Here is a 20,791-nt window from a genome sequence, read left to right as displayed (position 1 = left end):
ACAATAAAAGTTCCATAAAATCTTATGTTCTTTGTATATGAAATTTAAAAGTACTAAAAATCTTTAACATTGGTAAAAAATGTTAAAGTAAAGATGATGTGATATCATATTATTTATTTGTTTATATGTTATCACTTGCCAGTGGTTTAGTTTGTACATTTTCCGACAGCAAAATAAAACCTGGATACAACGTGATTGTGATTGGCTCACCATTAGTCCTGACAGACAGTAACAGTGACCAATAAAAACACGCCACTCTGTTGTCGTCATGTTTGTGCTTACGTGGAGGCAGGAAGTGCTGCTTCCCCGGTCTTCCGGGTTGGAGGTTCTTCCAGTAGTTGAAGTTGTTTGGGGTGAACCATGGCCGAGGACCCCGCTCTGTCTCTCCGGGTCTCGGAGATCAAGGATCCGACGATTCTCTTCGAGCACTATAACACCGAGGAGATCCGGCGGATCGAGCGCAAGGTCCGCGGGGAGATCGAGCAGAAGAAGGAGGAGCTGCGGCAGATGGTGGGGGAGCGGTACCGGGACCTGATAGACGCCGCGGACACCATCGGGGAGATGAGGCAGTGCTCTGAAAGCGTCGTCCGGTCCATCCAGGACATGAACCAGTACTGCCACAGCCTGAAGCAGGTCCGAAGCACCGTGAGCAGCTCCACCCCACAGGTGAACTAAAGCTCCGTCCACACGCACGGCAGATCCACGCACCAGCCACCCGTGGAAACTGTCCACTGAAACAACTAACAACTCATGCTCACATCAGCTGACTGACAAAGCCAACAGTACTGTATGCTGACTGGGACTCAGAACAGGCTACAGCAGGGGTGGCAAACTCATTTTCTTCTGGGGGCCATATGTACCCCAATTTAATCTGAAGTATCAAATACTAACATGACAGCCAATAAATAATGACAACTCCAAATTGTTTAAGTGAATAATAATAATGGATTAGATTTATATAGTGCTTTTCTATGAACGTATACTCAAAGCGTGTACAGAGGATCCACCACTGAACATCCACACACATTCATACACCAGTGTGAGTGGCAGCACTGAGGCTAAGGGGGTGAAGTGTTTTGCCCAAGGACACAACAGCACATGGACAGAGCAGAATTCGAACTGCAAACCCTTCGGTTATTGGATGACCTGCTCTACCATCTGAGCCATGGCCATCCCCCAAAAAAGTGCAAAAAATAACATTCAATTATGCCAATGTTTACATTTGCAAACTATCCAAACAAAAAGAATGTGAATAACCTTAAAAAATTAAATTTGTTTAGAAATGTAATTACAATTTTATCAATATTCTGCCTCGACTTACCATTTATACATATGCATTACAGGTCAGATCTACAAAGGCACAAAACATTTAGTAACAGGCAGAATATTGTTACAGTTGTACGTAATTGTCTTTAGACATTTCAGATTGTTCATATTTGTTCAGGTTATTCACATTTTGTTGTTACAGGATGGTTTCTTAATGTAAATATTTTTATAATTGAATATTTTTTGCACTAAATCAAAGAGAAAAAGTTGGTGTTGTCATGATTTATAGGGTATTATATTATTTTTGAGTTCGATGCTCTTACTTGCACTTTGCAAATTCATCCCGCGGGCCAGACTGGAAACTTTGGCGGGCCAGTTTTGGCCCCCGGGCCACATGTTTGACACCTGTGGTCTACAGCTTAGTCTGAAAGTTTGCCCCACATAGCCACCTTTGGAAAAGGTCTACTGAGACTCAGCTTTGAACTAGACCCCACTATGTTTCACAGTTAAATGGTGCAAAGCATTCAAAAATGTAGCATTTGAAATATAGATTTGCCTGATATAACATGATTGATGTGCATTGCATTTTCAGTTGTAAGCCACAGACATATGAGGATGCATTTACATCTGGTATTAAAATGTAACGTGTGTCTTGTTATACCATGAGCCCATCTTGAATTAGAATTTATGTCTGGTAGTTTAATTGCATTTGCAATCTCCTACAAAACCTGCACTTAAGTCAAGGTTTAGGGGAAATAGAGGAAAATTATCGTATGATGTTGTCAAAATAGGTCAGCAGGAGTAAACTCACCTCTCATATGAAACTGAGATTAAACGGATCTTCTGGTGTTCTTATTATTATCTTTATGATGAACCAGCTTTTGTTTTACTGTCTGTTACCATTACAGTCAAGTTCACCGATGACCTGCTGTTGTTATAAAATGTCTGAGTGAAGGGACCTGTTCCATTTGTAGTTTTACTTGGACAGTGTAGTCACCACATGAAGCTATTAAACACTTCAGCATTTCACTGCAGCATTTCACTTACTCAAGATAAAAATTAGGACAGAAAAACCCACAAACAACAAAACTGAAGACAGCTGTAGTAAAGGCAAAGCAGCACAAAGACAGAAACCCAGCGTTTGGTGATGTCCATGAGTTCCAGACTTCAGGCAGTCATCACCTGCAAAGGATTCTCAACAAAGTATTAAAAATGAACATTTTACTTAAGGTAATGTTAATTTGTCCAATTCCTTTACGCCCCCAAAATGAGGAGACTTTGTGTAAAAATGGTTGCAATTCCTAAATGTTTCATTGGGTATTTTTTGTTAAATCCCTTGAATTAAACCTGAAAGTCTGTATTCAGTTACATCTGAGTAGTTTCATTTCAGTTCCAGAGTGATGACATGCAGAGCCCAAATCATAAAGAGTGTGTCACTGTCCTAATATTTCTGGGCCTAACTTTATGTTCACACCAACCTAAAATCCATACACAGTGCAAGCTAAACTACTTCCAAAAGTGGTACAGGTAGATCTGATTTAATCTGATGTGGATAACTGGTGTGGATCCAGATTGGATGTTGTAACCAGGTGTGAATGGGGTCACACAATTTCCTACAGGTTGAAATGGACAAGCTGAATACCTAATAATGATAATTATAGTAATAGAAAATTATGACGAAGTAATCTGAATACTCCATCCACGACTACACAGAGGATGAGTATCTGAACAATGCCTACATATCCAGAAGGAGAAATTAAATCCTGTTTGAGAGAAGTCATGCTGGTGGACCTGTTAGATTTGACTTGAACACATTGTCAGTTCATAGCCTATCCTTGTCTAAAGTTTTATTCTGCTTGACATATAGATTTGATGATATACACTTAATCATAAAATTGTAATATTTGTGAATGAAACAGATGCATTGATTACTTAATTTGTGTGCATTTAATTCTCATAATACTCCCTTTTTTCTTGTGTCACCCCACTGCAGAGCCAGAAGCAGTGGCAGGAGAAGTTCTACACCATGGCCTCTCAAATCAAGCTCCTCTTAGAGATCCCAGAGCGCATCTGGAGTGCCATGGAGGCATCGCAGTATCTCCAGGCCACCCAGCTCTACCTGCTCTGTTGTCACCTGCACAGCCTGCTGCAGCTGGAGACCACCACCACTGGAGGCCACTACAGCCCCGTCCTGGCCCGCTTCCCCATTCTGGTCCGACAGGTGGCTACTACAGGTCATTTCAGGTGAGGCTGAAGATCAGCTAGGGGGGTTTCTGATGTAATTGGCAGACATGACAGTTGCCAAACAACAGAACTTGTTGATACATTATTTTTCTTGAAATTATGCATTAATACAGTTACACAAAACAATGAAATGAAACTGAAATATTTTGTGTTTTATCACTGTAAACAAAATAAACTCTTAAAAACTATGGTTTACAATCCAAAGAGGAAAATGATCATGATATAATCACAATCATAAGTATGGATTGGGTTGTAGCTTTTAAATTGTGAAACTTTGCTGCTTTTAATTCCAGTTATTTTCATCACTGTGATCTTTGAGCTGTTGGTTGCACAGAGAAATATTTGGATCGATTCCCCTCAAGATCTTTGAGCAAAATACCGCTGTGTGTATTTTTGCACTGCTTCATCATAAATGTAGCAGCAGTAATGAAGTAAAAACAGTAGAGAAGGGAATCACTTTTGCTCATTCAGTTATTCATTCATTTTCCAAACCACTTAATCCTTGAGAGGGTCATGGTGGTCAGTGGACATGTCAGTTCATCGTTGGCATAGACAGATAAGCAATCATTCACTCTTACATTGATGCCTACGGGTGCATGTCTTTGGACATGTCTGGGATCAAACCCATCTTCCTGTGAGGTGACAGCACTAACCACTGCACCACTGTGCCGCTGATCCAGTCTACCACTCAGTACTTTCTGGTCTGCCAGGTCCATGTTGTCAGTGGGCCCATTTCTAGAAAGCTATCTCATAACTTGTAGATAAATAAGTGGCCTGTTCTTCCCCAGGTCCACCATTCTTCTGGAGAGCAGGTCTCTGCTGCAGGGCCGAGCTGTGTCGGACCAGGCCATCGCTGAGGCTCTGGTGTCCACTATGCTCCTGGAGGGCAGCTCGCCACGCCAGGCCCTGGCTGACTTCCTGTTGGCCCGGAAGGCTTCTATCCATCAACTGCTGAACCAGCCACAACATGGTACTGTTCTTGGTAACACTGCATGCATTTTGCTGCTGTAAATATCCCATGAAACACATTAGAATGTAGGTTATTATTATTTATTAAATGTCCCTTTATGTAGAAACATGATCTGTCAGCGACATGTCGCTGAACCTGTTTGTTTTGTTCAGGTACTGGGATCAAGGCTCAGGTATGCAGCCTGGTGGAGCTGCTGGTGACCACTCTGTTCCAGGCTTACGCTGTCTTCTACCTTCCTCCTGAGGGAAGCTCCCGACCAGGAGAGGGAGCCCTGAGTTGTGGCATGCTCTTCTCCATCCTGGAGAATGTTACCTCCACCTCAGCAGCAGGTAAGATGCTGACATGTCCTGCAAATCGCAAGAGATTTTAGTGGTTAACCAATGCACAATAGCAAATACTCCCTTCTTAAAGCAAACATTAGCAGCATTACTTGGCTTCCCACGCTGGAGCACACTACTACTAGAACAAACAAGTTTTTAAAATCAAATTAATGCTATATTTTGATTGTACTCTCAAATGCATATGTCGTCCTTTTTGTCTACTTTTTGTGATATTCCAGAGCTACTGTTGCAGGTGTTTGTAGAATATTATTTATTCTGTTAGTACCAATAATAAAAACCTCCACCATCTATGTAATTATATGATAAACACTATCACAAGCATATGGATAAACGAGTGATGATGATGGAGGCAGGAGACAGATACTCCTCCTCCTCACAAAGCCAGGTTTCTGTCAAACAGAATAAATCTGTTTAATAATCTGATATAATATCATTTATTAGTGCACCTTTGAATGATAAAGATCTAATGTTCAGAAGGCCACATTTTATTTTCTTGTGTTTTTCGACTGTTGGAGCAGTGGTGTTAATTTTTATTAGGCTTTTGTGTACAACTCTTTTTCTTTACTTTTTTTTTTAAACTTTTTTTTCTCTTTACTTCAAATACACTAACTTTAGATGGTTGGAGGACAGACATGGTCTCTATAGGGTTTACAGTAGGCAGCCACTCTGGAAGTGCAGAGAAGTATGTAAGACTGCACGTCTGCATCCCGGTCTCAACTCTGGGTCAGGGGTTTGGGTCACTTATAAACTTGAACTAGTGCATTGACCCGTGGGGATCCATGGGTTCTAAATGTGGTAGTTTTTTTGCTGCTGTGCATTCGTGCATGCTGTACTCCATTTGTCCAGCAGTCACCGCCAAAGCATTCTGGCCATAGCAACGTGGTTGTAATTTTATTATATTCCAAAATTACTAATATCTCCCAAAATATTGGCCTAATTAATTTACCATTTTTGCTAGTCTGTTCCTTGACCAAAAATTCTTAGGTGTGCCAAACTACAGCATTCAGCTCTTCCCAGATTTTGTGTGAATCCCTGGGCACACACACATGCACACAAACAGAGGCCACTTTGCTTTTCTACTACAGATTATGACATGAATTACAATTGATATATTTACATTTATCCTTAGCCAGCAAAACAAAATCCATTGGTACTGAAGAGCATGTGTCAAAATACCATCCCTCTTACCCACACCAAACAAGGAGGATTCTACAAGTCAGACTGTCATGATTCATTCGCCAGTAACCACACCAGGGCAACATTTGAACAGAGTTTCTGACATCATGGTGCATCCAAACCTGTCCTCTCTCCTCAGCTAAAGGCAGAAGGGTGTTGCAGGGGGAGGCGAGCACTGGCAGCTGGTTCAGGTACCTGCCTCCCTCTGTTACGGAGTTCCAGCCGGCCCTCCGCACTCTAGCTCAGCCAATCCAGAGAGAGCAGCTCCGGGACACCCTGCAGCAGTGGATTGATACGTAAGCTCCAGCTCCAGTTTTTACAGATGCATGTAATATACAGAGGAACACCTGAACTAATGTGTTAATCCCCTGTGGGTATCTTCCAGCTGTAAGGAGGACATCTGCCATGGTGTTGGCAACGTTCTGGTCTATGTAAAGAGCCTGAAGGGACTGGCAGCTATCAGAGATGCTGTGTGGGACCTCCTGTCCACAGATTCAATCAGTCAGCACTGGAACACTGTGTGTCAGTGCCTACTGGAGCGCCCCCTGGCTGTGTGGAATGATTTCCTGCAGCAGCTCTTCATTAAGCGTCTGCAGGTTAGCATTTTTTTTTATAATTATGTTACCTATAAAACTGTGTGTCCATCCAGTTTATGCAAACTTTTTAGTCCTAGACATCAGATCCAAGGAAGTAAACCTTTCCTTCAAACAGTTTTTGTCTGTGCTTCTTCCACTGTTTCACATAAAAAGGGCTGCAAGGCTTTACTTACAGTGTTTGCATGTAACTGTACACCAAACACTTTTATCAAGCCTGTATTTAGTCATCTGTCCGTCTGTGACATCCTGTCCTCTATAACTCCAGGGTAATGTTTTACAGCACAAAGAAAAACTGTCTATACAGTAAGAATTAAAATATTTATAAAAACTGATCAGTCAAAAATGTTGGTAGCTGTCAGCCCACCCTGTTAAGTTCCTGTAGTCCTAGAAAGTACACCTCCCAGACTAAGGGCCTTTGTGGAGTAAAATTAAGTCCAATAAAGTCAATTTAGGGTGTTGTTCCTAAGATGGAAATGCACTAAGTTACTAGTTGATGCAAATGTGACGTTTTGTGTACCTGATTTTTTTTCACTCGCTAAGTAAAAACGATTCCTTAATTTTATTCCCCAAGGTCATTACCAAAGAAGAAACTGAAGCCATCGCGTCAAGCTCCGTCCAACTCCTTACCTCGGCTGTGAGGGATTTGGAGGGTCAAACCATGCATGCCTCTTCAGGCACCAGCTCTAGCCCAAACTCTGGTCAAGGGGCCAAGTATGAGGTAGATGTGGCCTCCTTCCTGTGGTCGGAGTCTCCAGGAGACCTGCTGAACGATGCGGGGTGGGTCACCGTGACCCAGCGGGGGCAGCAGCAGCAGCAGAGGAGTGGTCTAGCCATGAAAACCCAGGCTCTGACACCATGTGTTCAAAACTTTTGCTCCTCTATGGACACCAAACTGAAGGCCAGGCTGGAGGACCTCCAACATTACCTTACCTCACAGGACACAGGTATGGGCAGTTCAACTCCGTGTCCTTGTCCTTAACCGTAGAATACTGGGTACTTATACTTAAGTATACCTAAGTGATGCGTTTGGGTTTGATTCAACTTCAGTCTTGTCTTTTTTTGTTATTATAGAACTTTTTTTCTTAGTATTTTTTGTTAATACCTCCATCATGGTTCAAAGTTAGAGGCAATATCGGCGATGTGACTACTACTGACAAAGTTCAGTCATTGTGGCCAAACTACAATACTCAATGGCGCCTTCACAAATCATGTACACTACTGATCAAAAGTTTTAGAACACCCCAGTTTTTCCAGTTTTTTATTGAAATTCAAGCAGCTGAAGTCCAATGAACAGCTTGAAATGGTACAAAGGTAAGCGGTGAACTGCCAGAGGTAAAAAAAAAAAAAAAAAGGTAAGGTTAAACAAAACGGAAAAATAATGTACATTTCAGAATTATACAAAAAGGCAAACACGAAATGGGTTAACAACTTAAAGCACTTCTGATGCAATGGAGGTTGATCAAGCCTCGAAAGTTGGTGCTACCCATTCCTACAGGTGTCCCAACGTTTGTGAATTCCTTCCAACCCTCTGTGTCTGCAGAAAAGTAGTGTTGGAACACACTTTGGTACCATACCGTTGTGAGCATTATTTGAACAGTATTGTACTGCAGAAAGTAGTGTGTTACTATAAAAATGGAAAAGAGGAAAAGGCAATTAATGATAGAAGAGAGACAGACCATCAGAACACTTAAAAATGTAGGTCTGTCCTACAGAGAAATGTCCAAGAAAGTCCAGGTGTCAGTAAGTCCAGTTTCCTTCACCATCCAAAGGCACTCAGAAACTGGGGGAAATGCTGACAGGAAGAGGTCTGGCAGAGCCAAAGCCACAACAGAATCAGAAGACAAGTTTATGACAGTCAACAGCTGGCGTGAGAGGAGACTGACAGGACAACAGCTTCAAGCACAGCAGTGGTCGTAGTAAGCAAGTCTGAGTTTCCACTGTGAAGAGAAAACTTCCAGTTGCAGGTTTGATCAGTCCATAACACCTTCTTCCAGTCTTCAGTAGTCCACTGGCGGTGTTTCATGGCCCAGGCAAGCCTCTTTTTCTTATTCTGAAGTCTCAGCAATGGCTTTCTTGCTGCAACTTGACCCATCAAACCTGCAACTGGAAGTCTTTTCTTCACAGTTGAAACAGAGCATGCAAACTTCACATTTGAATGTTCTCCCCGTGTTTGTGCGGGTTCTCTCCAGGTACTCCGGCTTCCTCCCACCATCCAAAGACATGCACATGCAGGTTAATTGGTTAATCTAGGTTGCCCATAGGTGTGAATGTGAGAGTGACTGGTTGTTTGTCTCTATATGTCAGTCCTGTGATGAACTGGTGATACGTTCAGGGTGTACCCTGCCTTCACCCATAGATAGCTGAGATAGGCTCCACCACCCCTTTGACCCTCTTGAGGTTAAAGCAGTTCAGAAGATGACTGACTGGTTGATTGTTATATAGTTTTATATTTTCATATCCAATACTGCTGATTATTGCAAAACCATGTCATGGTAAAGGTGGTGGTGCAGATGTTTTAACAAAGATGAAATTTTGTGTTTGTATCGAAGAGAATGTTGTAGTAGTTTTTACCTAGTCCAGACATGATGGGTTACAATGAGAACTCAAACAGTGTCAGGTAATAAAATTGAGTAGAAAATAATTGAATCAATACTATTAGGGAATCACATTTAAATGTGAGTGAAAAAATTTGATAAATATGGGATTTTACCCCTTTGTGTTCAGTGCTAGTGTCCACTGTCCTCACAGAATAAACCATAAACTGACCAAACCTATTTTCTTGTGTTGACACCCATCCAGTGACATATTCTGACAACCACAGTGACTTGTCAAACCAGCTTATCCATGATTCCATTCCAGTCACTATTTCCAAACTCTTTACCAGGGACTTCCACAGTCCCTTGACCTCCTGCACCTTAATAATATATTAATGACTTTTTACTCTAATGTCTTTTTTTCACTCCTCTGCAGGATCTGACTCCATCACCACAGTCTCCTCCTCTAAGCCTGCTGAGGGTTCATCAGTCTCTTCCTTTAACCGCTCCATGGATTCACCGGCAGTGGAGGCTTTACGTGAAGGCTGCGTAGCATGTGTTCGTCACATCCTATCCTCCATCAGCTCAGAACTAGCTGCAGCCTCACCACAACCCTGTCCCACCCGCCTCAGTTCAGTCCTTTTCATGGCCAGGTTATGCCAATCCATGGGTGAACTCTGCCCAAACCTGAGGAATTGCATTTTGGGAAAACAAAACATGACTGAGGTCCCAGTCAAGGGGACACCAAGACAAGGCAAGAAACTGGGCAAAGCCAGGCCCACGGCGGAGGTCAGCCCTGCCCAGGCCAAGTGGGCAGAGCTGAAGGAGGAACTTCTCAACTGCAGCATGGAGGCCTACCGGATATGGAACTCCGCCCTCTCCAAAGTTAGACATTGTTTGAAATGTTGATGTGTGCATGGAGTTTGTGGCTGAATAATTTGCTAAACACAGAATATTGACTGAGGGCAGGTTTTTAGTTGGGTGAAACTTGTAGAATTTCCCCATGGAAGGGTATTCTTCATCTCTTTGGTCAGTATATGTAATTAGATAATCTGTCAATATGCCCCTTTTTGAAGAAAGGAAGATTTAGTTGCATTGAGGCTGATGTTCTTAGTTCCATCTGACTCCAGAAACCATCTTTTAACACACAGTGACAATATTACAAACTCCCATCTATTTTTAATATGTGAACAACAGTTGTGAAAAAGTGACATGACAACCTCAAACTCTGGCCTTAAGATTTAGAGCAGGGGTGTCAAACTCATTTCAGTTCAGGGGCCACATTCAACTAAATTTGATCTGAAGTGGGTCGAACCAGTAAAATAATAACATAATAATATATAAATAATGTCAACTCCAAACTTTTCTCTGTTTTAGAGTGAAAAAAGTAAAAGGACATTACAAAAGTACATTATGAAAAGGTTTACATCTACAAACTATCCTTTCAAAAGATGTGAATAACATGAACAAACTGAAAAAATAAGTGTAATTTTGACAATATTATACCTCAGTTTATCGTTTACACATGTACAATATAACTTCCAGATTACAGTGGATCTACAAACACACAAAACATGTAATAACAGAGAGAATATTGTTAAAATTGTACTTATATTAAAACATTTCAGGTTATTCACATTTTTTGCAAAATTATACTTTGTTTTAGTGTAAATACATGAAAATATTTACATTTACAAAGAAAAAAATTTGGAGTTATCATTATTTATATGTTATTATAATAGTATTTTACTGGTCCTGCCCACTTGAGATTGAATTGGTCTGAATGTGGAACCTAAAAAAAAAGGACTGTTAATATCTTAGTGTAATTTTTGCATTTCACAAATTCATCGTAAGGGCCAGACTGGACCCTTTGGCCGGCTGGATTTGGCCCCAGGGCCGCATGTTTGACACCTGTGATTTAGAGAAATTAAGTTTCTGTCATCATGTGATAAACAAGACCATTTGGATTAATAAGGATTTTTGCCATGAGTTCAATATAACAGACCAAATACAGAGGTTCAGATAGCATGTTAGTTAAGTAAATACAAGTCAACATTTGCATGGCATGAATGCAAAAATTGTATTTTGTGGTCTATTTTATTATCTATAGCTAAAAGCTTTGGTAGTATAGTCCATAAATTGTACTGTCCTCAGACAATTGACCACAGTAAAACAAAAAAGCTCAATTAAATTGTGGTGTTGTTAGTAACTAGCTAGGGTCAATGGAAAACAGAAAATTTGCAACAGCTGAAACAAAGAAAATGAATATTGAACTTTCTGTCAGGTACATATAAGCACTGCTTTAAATGTATGCTAACATTACTCTGGCAGCTGCTGTTTGCTAACATGTTTGCTATATCAGCCTCATATTATGTTGAATTTTTTCAGTAACACTTGTTTTGTAACAGGCGCTGCTGGACAAGTTTGGCACAGCTCTCCATGCTGAATCCGCTAGTGCGATCCTCACAACAGCAACAAACTGGGAGGACCTGGAGATCCAGGAAGAGGCCGAGTCAGGGAGCAGCGTCACGTCAAAAATCCGTCTTCCTATCCAGGTTCCACATGTTCACACTGACACACAGATAGGTGAATAATTTCTAAAACCCACTTAGTGATCTCATGTGACTCTTCTTGTTCTGTGCAGCCATCTTGGTTCGCTCAGTCGCTGCTGTTCCAGCTGTGTGTGGAGGTGAATCGAGTGGGGGGGCACGCCCTGCCACGGCCCACCCTGCAAGAGCTCCTGCAGACTTGTCTGTCTCAGGTCTTGAATCACTATCAGAGTCTTACACAGCAGGGACGATACAAGGTAAGGAAAACAGGAAGGTTGTGTACATAATTCACACAGTTTGATGTTATTTGATTGAAAACTGTGCATTCAGTTGATATTATTAAAGCATTTCCATTATGTTCATGGAAGACTAGGGCACAGAGGTGGGCCTGCCCCCAAAAAAGTCAAATTGGACCGCCTTTTGCTATGTGATACGTAGAGATGTAACGATGTGAAAATTTCATATCACGGTTATTGTGACCAAAATTATCATTATTAATATCATTATTATCACGGTATTTTCGAAATTGTGCTCAAAATGTTCAAAAAGTACTGATACACACACTGAAATAATTTAACCAAGTTGTAATTTGAAAAAAAAGAAACAAAAAAAAACAAACAAATAAAATAATTGGCACAATGCACTTTCTGTTGGCAGAAACATTCAAATATTAACCCCAAGGGGTCCGAGCCTATTTTGGACGTTTTTCAGTCCTTTTGATTTTGCCTTTATGTACTATATAAACAAATGTTTACTATACCCATGTTTGGGATCTGTTTTTTCAGCACAACTTCATTTATATCATCTATTATTTTTTTCACTTTAACCTACTATATCAACATAAAAGGCCAGAAAACACACAAAAAAAAAAAAAAAAAAAATCCAATTTGAAAAATGTATATAATTTATTGCATAAATAACACAAAGATGCTTAACGAACCTTTTCAAAGACTTTAAAAGTGAATATTGGTTCCAAATATTAGGTATATACAATTAAAATTGACTAAATTAAAACTATACTCAATATTTGACATAAAAGCAGATCTTTACATAGGTGTTTTCTCCGGAAAAATGAGGTAATCAAACACGGTTATCATGATAATTAAAATTTAAACGATAATACTAACCGTTGGCAATTTTACCGCAGTTTATAGTTATATCGGTAATCGTTACATCCCTAGTGATATGATGCATTCACTGTAGCATCCTTTATCCAGCCACACCCTAGATGCCTATACACTGTCATGATGTGAGTTCAGTATATTTTTCAGTAAGATCATGGATTGCTGATGGAAGAATTAACTGCTATGTAAAGTTTTCTCCATCGCACCCCAAACATTTTCGATGGGGTTCAGGTCTGGAGTCTGTGGTGCCCAGTCCATATGTGAAAATGATGTGTCATGCTCCCTGAACCATTCTTTAATCATCCTCCTGGTATCCTGTGTCATCAGAATACCAAAAAAAATCCACTGATGAAAAACCTGGCCGTTCAGTATGTTCAGGTCATACACATGTTTTTGGACACATTTTTTTGATACATAATGTTGATGAACCTAGACCTGCCCCCACAGCTTTGTGCTATCGGCACTAGGCATGTTGGGTAATCACTTCATCCATCTCTCTTCTCACCCTAATGGACCATCACTCTGAAACAGGGTCAGTCTGGACTCATCAGACCACATGACCTTTTTCCCTTTCTTCACAGTCCAGTCTTCCAGTCCTTTGCTCTGTAGCAAACTAATGGTTGTGTTGACTGATGATGAGAAGCTATTATTACTTAATAATAAGTATCAGTCATATTATAGTATATAGTATAGATATGCTTAGACCAGGAAGATTGTTACTGTTATTATTTAAAGAGAAGGGGTGGGAGTTTATAAGTTATGCTTCTTCTCACTCCTTTTCGAAAATGTATTATATGTCTTATGCTTAAGTGTTTTGTTTATTTATTTTCTTCTGTTTTGACATTCATATTCAAAATAAATACATCAATCAATCAATCATCAGTTAAGAGTTAAAGAACTTATATCTGCTTAAACATATTAATCACTGCAGTAATTAAGGAATGGAATGATCTGAAGTATTTGCTTAGTTAAATTCAGGTAGCAACTTTTTTTCAGTCGGGCTGTGCAAATGTATTTTTGGACCTTTATTATTATCTTACCTGTGTACAAAAAATGAAAGTGTAGAGCAGATAATAAAAAAGCAAGACCCAAGATGTATGACCCACAGTAACCAAAACTTACTAGGGAAGTCCACTTGGGACCAATGCAACTATTACATTTAGAAAAAGTCATTTAGTTATGATAACTTTGGTGCTGTGCACAATGGTTTGGTATTAATTCTTAAGTGATGACCAAAATGGCCTGGCTTCAGCATCTAAGCTTTTGCTAGTTGGGGGAAAGGAGAAGCAAGCCTTCGAGGTAGTAAAAAGTACAAAGATGTCGTTCAGAAGGAAGATCAATGGGGGAGAGTGGAAGCAGAAAGGATCTCCACATTGGACTCTGATACGACTCTCACAAATTTCTCTGTTTTGTTTTGTTTGTCCTTCCATCCACCAGGATGGAGTGTTCCCCATGACTCAGAACAGAGCCTTGCAGTTATTGTTTGACCTTCGTTATCTCAACGCAACACTAGGAAGCAGACTGGAGGAGGGCAAGAGCTCTCGGTCCCACCAAGACCCCAGGTAACTCGCAGAAAGTACCACTCTTCTATCAGCCTATCTAAGTAAAAAAATGATATTATAATGCATCAGATGATTGAATATGTTTACAGCTTATAGTCTGCCATACACGAAAACACTAGAAAGCTCCTAACTCTTTGGTTTTTCTCCAGAATCCAAGAAATCTGTGATTGGTTGGAGAGTTTCATTGACCCCTTTGACCTGGATGTGTTCACACCACCGCTAAATGCTAACCTGAACCGGTTGTCCCAGAGGACTTCGGTACTGTGACATTTCTTCTGAATACAAGAGTCTTGGTTTTTTGCAGGTCACCACATTGTAAATGCTGACAGAAGCCTGTGTTTCAGGTGTTGCTTGGGCTGCTCACAGGCTCTGAGAAGCAGTTTTCCTTACGGACCAGCACTGTGAATTCCCAGGAACCATACAACATCCTCCCGCTAGCCAGCAGTCAGATCAGGTCAGAACTCAATGCTGGTTTCTAATGAATCAAGAGAACTCTGTGTAAGATTAAAAAAGTACTGAACTATTGGCATCAGAGGATCTGAAGTGAAAACTTCTGTAGTGGTTTCAGCCAGGTTGAAGAGAATGTATAATAAAAAAGCTTTTCTTGTTTAGCTAAATTTAGCTGTCGACTGAACCAAATAAAACATACATGTTTGAAATGACGCTGCATGAACGACAAGACTAGAAGCCTTGTTCTGCACAAGGGGAGCTTTCATGATATTTTATACACAATAGATGCATGAAACAGACTATTATAATACTACTCCTAAATATGAAACAGTTTCAGTTCTATTATAAGTGACATTCTTCTTGATAATTACCACTTTCCAGACAAGACTGACTGATAGCCCGACAGCTGCTGACACATCACTTATTCACATAAGAAATAAGACACAGGGTGGCACATCACAGATTTTATCATAATGTTATGATATGAAACCCTGTCCACATTTTGAGTTCTCTCTGTTTAATTCCACTTGGTCTTAGTTCGGCTGTGCTCAGTTGTGCTTTACCCCATGCACAAGCACAGCCACTGAGGTTTTTTGAGTATTTCATTATATGTGAATATTCACAGAACAAAATGGGAGTTAATGCTACAGAAGGTAACACTAGTACTAACTTGGTTCATAATTAATTAATTCAAGATGGCACTACATGAGCAGCAGGTTACAGCAGCTCTCCCCACTCTTTTCTTCATTTTAGTCTTTTTCTTTTTTGACATGTTTGTTTTTTCTTTAATATGGTCATGTCCAGTTGAAATTGGGCACACAGAGACTGCTTTTATTATTTTTGGGTTTTGCCTCTGACTGTTTTGTGAACTTTTTGGAACTGCATCAGGGACTCTTTCAGCTTCAGTCACAGCTTCATTGTCTACACCACAGATCAGCCGTTAAACCTGCTATATACTCCATGTTCAAGAGCACAGAAAATAGTTTTCCCGAGATGGCAAGAAAAAAAAAAAGTAAAGTTTGTTCTGGCCAAGACATTTCATACTTAGCGAGAAACTCAAATGGTGGGAAAATGGTGGCGCGCAGGAGTGCAGCAGTCAGACAACTCTCCCAGTGGTTTTGCGTGTTTTAGCTCTTTTCTGCTTTGTCAGCGTGTTTTTTCCTTGCTTGTTTTTATTCTGTATATACAGTTACACTTTTCTTTTAAACTGTTTTGCGCTACTCACCACTAGAGAGTTGTCTCTTTTAATTTTGTTGTACATATGTATAATGACAATAAAGGCATTCTGTTCTATTCTAAATGCCAGACGCTGGGGTGGTCCTTCGCTTTTCTGCATTAACCACACCCACTTTAAATTTCTGACCAATTGCACAGTATGACTTGATCGCTGCAGACAAAAGATGAGGCTGCAGAGCAGGACAAGATCTCCAGTAGAGGAAACGGAGGTACCAGCTATGCTTACCCTCCGTTATTATGAGAAATGTCCGTTCTCTCTCCAAGAAGACTGATGAGCTCATGGTACTGATCCAGCTCCAGAGAGCATATAAGGAAAGGAGTCTCATGTTACTGTTAGAAACGTGGTTGAATGGATTTACACCGGATTCTGTTGTTTCTCTCAAGGGATTTAAACTTTTGTGTACAGTGTTTATTTACTTTTATGAAAGGCGATGTTTAAAACCATGTGTAAAGTAGGTTAATCTTTTGGTGACAATCCGTGTGTTGCCATGAGATGGATGAACATATGGGAAGATGCTTATTATGCCATTAAAAACAAAGTAGATGGCTGTAATGACTCATTACACAATATAGAAATGTAAGCCTGTATTTGTGATTCTTCCTGGAGAATCTCAGTTGTGATTGACTGACAAAAAGTGGGTTACACATTGTGAAAGTCTATGAAAATGAAATTTCAATGTGACATTTCAGCTTGTGAATTTGTATATTTTTATTATGTCTTTTGTAGTGGTCAGGGAAGCCTTCACGAGTCAGAAGACTTGAAAATACTGACTCAAAACAGCTCTTTACCGTCACACTGCACGTTTAATGTTTGCAGGGAAGTTCAGACATTCTTCACATGTCACATAAGCACACTTCTGTTGTGGAAAAAGTAAATAAAGAGTTTTGAGAGTCCCAACTTATAAAACAAAAGCAGCATATCGTACAGTTAGCAACTCGTGTCTGACCTCCAGGTGTACAGGTTACATCCTCACATCGGTGTGCGTCACCATAATAACCAAAATTATTTAAAGCAACAGTACACAGGGAGGTGCTCATTACACTTCGCATTGACTTTGTATGTAATTGAGCTTCATTTTTAGTCTGAACACACGGACAGGAAGGAGGCAATGCTGGACCTTCTTTGTTGGTCTGTCCATTCATCTGTATCGTAACTGCTCTGTCCTCTGCAGGTTTGGGCTGCTGCCCCTCAGCACATCAAATCCACGTAAATCCAAGTCATCCACCAGGCCTTCGGACCCTGCTCATCAGCTGGTGAGTAACAGATCAAATGTTGCTCTGAGTTCTACTGAGATTTTTAGTCTCCCAAATGTTAACATAATGAAGTATGTTCACTTCTTTGTTGGGTCTCATTGATTGTTACACTCTGGGTAAATGTTGTCTGTTACATCCTCTGCCTTCCCAGCATTTGTGAGTGCGAGAAACTCAGGCAAGTTCATCAGTGTGGTGCACATGTTGTGTGTGGTGTGTGTTCTTGTCCTATTGTCAGTAGTGGTTTTCCTGCAGTGTGATTGTTTGGTATTCATTTACTAAACCTTTACATTTGGGTGGCTGTAAGCTAATAAATGCTGTTCTGCTATCTTCCCACTAATCGCCCACATTTTGCTTGGGTTTGTAAAGTGCAGTACGTCTTCACACTCCTATTAAATATTAAATATAAAAAAGTAAACCACAGTAAATCATCAGACCTTTTTTTTCCCCATTTTTATCAGTAAGTTTGTTTCCCCCTGAACATTTTCCCACCCTCTGTGTATTGTCATTCATTACTTTAAATGTGGGACATAGTTTTTCTTTGGTTTTATTCTATTTCCATCACAAAAACCAACCGTTTTAACAGGAGTGTGTGGACTTTTTATAGCCACCAGCTCAGGATCAAACCATTAACAGAAGAGTTTTACGGGGAGACAGCACAACAGCAGTGAGCCTGGGGTTTTCTGCAGTGTTGGAGAGGGCCAGTCCCATCTAGTAGTTTACACACACAGTAAAAATTAGCATTTGTCAGTTGAAATAATGTTTATAAATGTTTGCAGCTCAAGTTGGGATTCATCCAAAATCTAGCATGAACCAATAAACCAGACTTAAGCTACAATCTTATATTTTAGCTTCCCTTTAGTATTCTGTTGTCTTTATATTAGATGTCAACAACGGTATGGGTTTGCAGTCCCCCCTGCTTTCAGCTTTTGCTAATCTAATCATCCTCTGAGTCCGACCTGCTTAATCATGAGACCAAAGGCAGTGGAATAGGGCAGGTTTACGGTGACCCTTCTTTTAATCTTGCCCCCATCCTACCTTTTGGCAAAAGCCTCTAAAGACAGCAAAAAGGCTAAAAACAATGAGTGGGGCATTTACTCTGTAAGGTTATGTCATGCAACAACACAAGACAATATCTTAAGCCTGTATTATCCACAAACGTTATATCAGGCACTGTACAAAACAAAAGTGAAAATGCAGAATGCTGACTCACTTCCATGTGTAAAGACATTTTTTTTACAGCGCTTTGTAAGTTTATTTTTTAACTCATAGTCCAATACACATACAGAATCTAGCCACCGTGGAAGAAACCTTTGTTGCTCAGAGTATATCATACTTTTTGTTATTTTGTTACTTTCAATCTTCCACAACACTGCAAAAATCAAAATCTTACCAAGTGTATTTTTCTCTCTTCTAGTCAAAATATCTCATCACACCTAAAATAAGACATAATCACCTAAAGAGTAACTTTTCAGTGAGATATAAGAACTTATTTTTAGACAATAGATCCTGAAAATCTTATTTCAAGAAATCTTACCAAGATAATGTTCACTTGCTCCTTTGGCAGATTTTTTTTACTTGAATTTAGCAAAAATAATATTGAATTAAGCAAAAAAAAAAAAAAAAAAAATCTGCCAATGGAACAAGTGAAAATGATCTTGTTAAGATTTCTTGAAATAAGATTGTCAAGATCTATTGTCTAAAAATAAGTTCTTATATCTCACTGAAAAGTTACTCTTTAGGTGATTATGTCTTATTTTAAAGGTGCTGGAGACTTTCGTGACCAATTTTTCATCAAATCTGTCAAACATCAGTCATAGCCTAAGTATCACAAATCTGTAAGTCTTTCTGTGATTACTCACCTGAATCTCTTGCATCACGGTGAACAATTTCGAAGTGCCATCCACCATAAACAGTCCATGTGTTTACAAACAAGCCGGTAACTTGGGCATCTTCGGAATTTTGTTGCAACATGCATTGTGGAAAGCGAAGGCTCGCGCAGCCACCTTACATGATCAGAAACAGCAGGAACTCCCTTCCTTCTATACATATTCCTCCAGCCGTTTCTGCTTGTTTTTTTCATCCGTATAATACCATGTGGTCGTGCTGCCGCTGCCTCTGTCAGGTGGCTGCGCGAACGTCCGTTTTCTACAATGCACGTCACAACAAAAGTCCGAAGATGCCTGAGTGACTTCCCGGGTCGGTTTGTAAACACACGGTTTGTTTATAGTGGATGACACTTTGAAATTGCTCACTGTAATGCAAGAGATTCAGGTGAGTAATCACAGAAAGACTTACAGATTCGTGATACTGAGGATATGACTGAGGTTTTACAGATTTGATTAAAAAATGGTCATGAAAGTCTCCAGCACCTTTTAAGTGTGATGAGATATTTGGACTAGAAATGAGAAAAATACACTTGGTAAAATTTAGATTTTTGCAGTGAATAGACCTGGAGTGTGCTTGTATGTGTCAGGCTCAGTAGACAGTGGTGTCATGTGCTGTTATAATGTAGTAGTTGTGAAAACATACCAGAACATCAGTGACATTGTGACTCCTGTCCCTCCTCCAGCAGACTCCGGCTGTCTCCACAGCAGACACTGAGGACAGCCTTCGGCCGGGCAGCCTGTTCAGACAGCTTGCAAATCAGGAAGAAGACACAGCCAGTCCATCATTATTCAAACTCAGCTGGCTGTCTGGCATGGCCAAATAACACTTTGTAGCTTCAGACTGTTTATTTGCTTTTGCAGAAGCTTTGTATAAACTATGTATAGAAAATATAATTTTGACTTAGAAGAAAATCTGTCTTGTGTGATTTCCTTCACCTTACATGAATAATAAAAGGTTAAGTGTGTAAGATGTAGTGGAATTTAACGATGACGTTACAAACTGCAATTAACTGAATACAGGGTTTTTATGGATGCTTGAAATCCTTGAGAATGCTTCAGTATCATTGTTGTACTTTCAAGGTCTGAAAAGTGCTTGAATTTTTACCTCCGCCAAGGAGGTTATGTTTTTGCCAGGGTTTGTTTGTTTGTCTGTTTGTCTGTCCGTTAGTGTGCAACATAACTGAAAAAGTTATGGACAGATTTTGATGAAATTTTCAGGGTTTGTTGGAAATGGGATAAGGAAGAAATGATTAAATTTTGGTGGTGATCGGGGGTGGGGGGGCCCACGGGGGCGCCCATTTCCAACAAACCCTGAAAATTTCATCAAAATCTGTCCATAACTTTTTGAGTTATGTTGCACACTAACGGACAGACAAACAGACAGACAGACAAACAAACAAACCCTGGCAAAAACATAACCTCCTTGGCGTGGGGGGGCCCACGGGGGGGGGGGGCACTGATCAGCCTTGGCGGAGGTCTGCGCTCTCCGAGTGCTTCTAGTTGTTTAAGTGCTTGAAAATGCTTGCAATTATATCTCTGTATTGTGATTTATTAATTTTTTTAAATATTAACTCAAGCCAAAGCTACTTACAGAGAGGTGAAA

At 40.1% G+C, this 20,791-nt stretch overlaps 1 protein-coding gene across 6 annotated transcripts; it reads left to right on the top strand.

Annotated features, from left to right (window-relative positions):
- Positions 1–302: 302 nt before the first annotated feature.
- cog1 (component of oligomeric golgi complex 1) lies at positions 303–20,095 on the top strand. Of its 6 annotated transcripts, none has more exons than XM_030141512.1 (16): positions 303–666; positions 3,260–3,510; positions 4,299–4,492; positions 4,633–4,809; positions 6,137–6,293; positions 6,383–6,593; positions 7,165–7,537; positions 9,564–10,012; positions 11,536–11,682; positions 11,772–11,933; positions 14,238–14,362; positions 14,512–14,620; positions 14,707–14,816; positions 17,221–17,302; positions 17,454–17,477; positions 19,875–19,990. In XM_030141512.1, exons 1-15 carry the CDS (start codon positions 361–363, stop codon positions 17,460–17,462), a joined length of 2,862 nt encoding a protein of 953 aa, XP_029997372.1. In that variant the 5' UTR covers positions 303–360; the 3' UTR covers positions 17,463–17,477; positions 19,875–19,990. The 6 variants fall into 6 exon arrangements, with proteins under 6 accessions (XP_029997372.1, XP_029997374.1, XP_029997371.1 ...); XM_030141514.1 differs by having other exon boundaries at positions 19,872–19,987; XM_030141511.1 differs by lacking the exon at positions 17,454–17,477 and having other exon boundaries at positions 4,299–4,480; positions 19,875–20,095.
- The last annotated feature ends 696 nt before the right edge of the window (positions 20,096–20,791 follow it).

The sequence above is a fragment of the Sphaeramia orbicularis genome, chromosome 8 (assembly GCF_902148855.1).
Source record: "Sphaeramia orbicularis chromosome 8, fSphaOr1.1, whole genome shotgun sequence".
Lineage (NCBI taxonomy): Eukaryota > Metazoa > Chordata > Actinopteri > Kurtiformes > Apogonidae > Sphaeramia > Sphaeramia orbicularis.
The sequence above is the reverse complement of the archived record's forward strand: the minus strand, read 5'-3'. Positions and strand labels throughout refer to the sequence as shown.

Bases quoted from the DNA above. Each gene is read 5' to 3' on its own strand.
- cog1 (XM_030141508.1), top strand. From the start codon at position 361: ATGGCCGAGGACCCCGCTCTGTCTCTCCGGGTCTCGGAGATCAAGGAT. The intron at 4,493-4,632 runs GTAACACTGCAT...TGTTTTGTTCAG, and splicing joins ACAACATGGTACTGTTCTTG to GTACTGGGATCAAGGCTCAG. The intron at 17,303-19,871 runs GTGAGTAACAGA...TCCCTCCTCCAG, and splicing joins CGGACCCTGCTCATCAGCTG to CAGACTCCGGCTGTCTCCAC.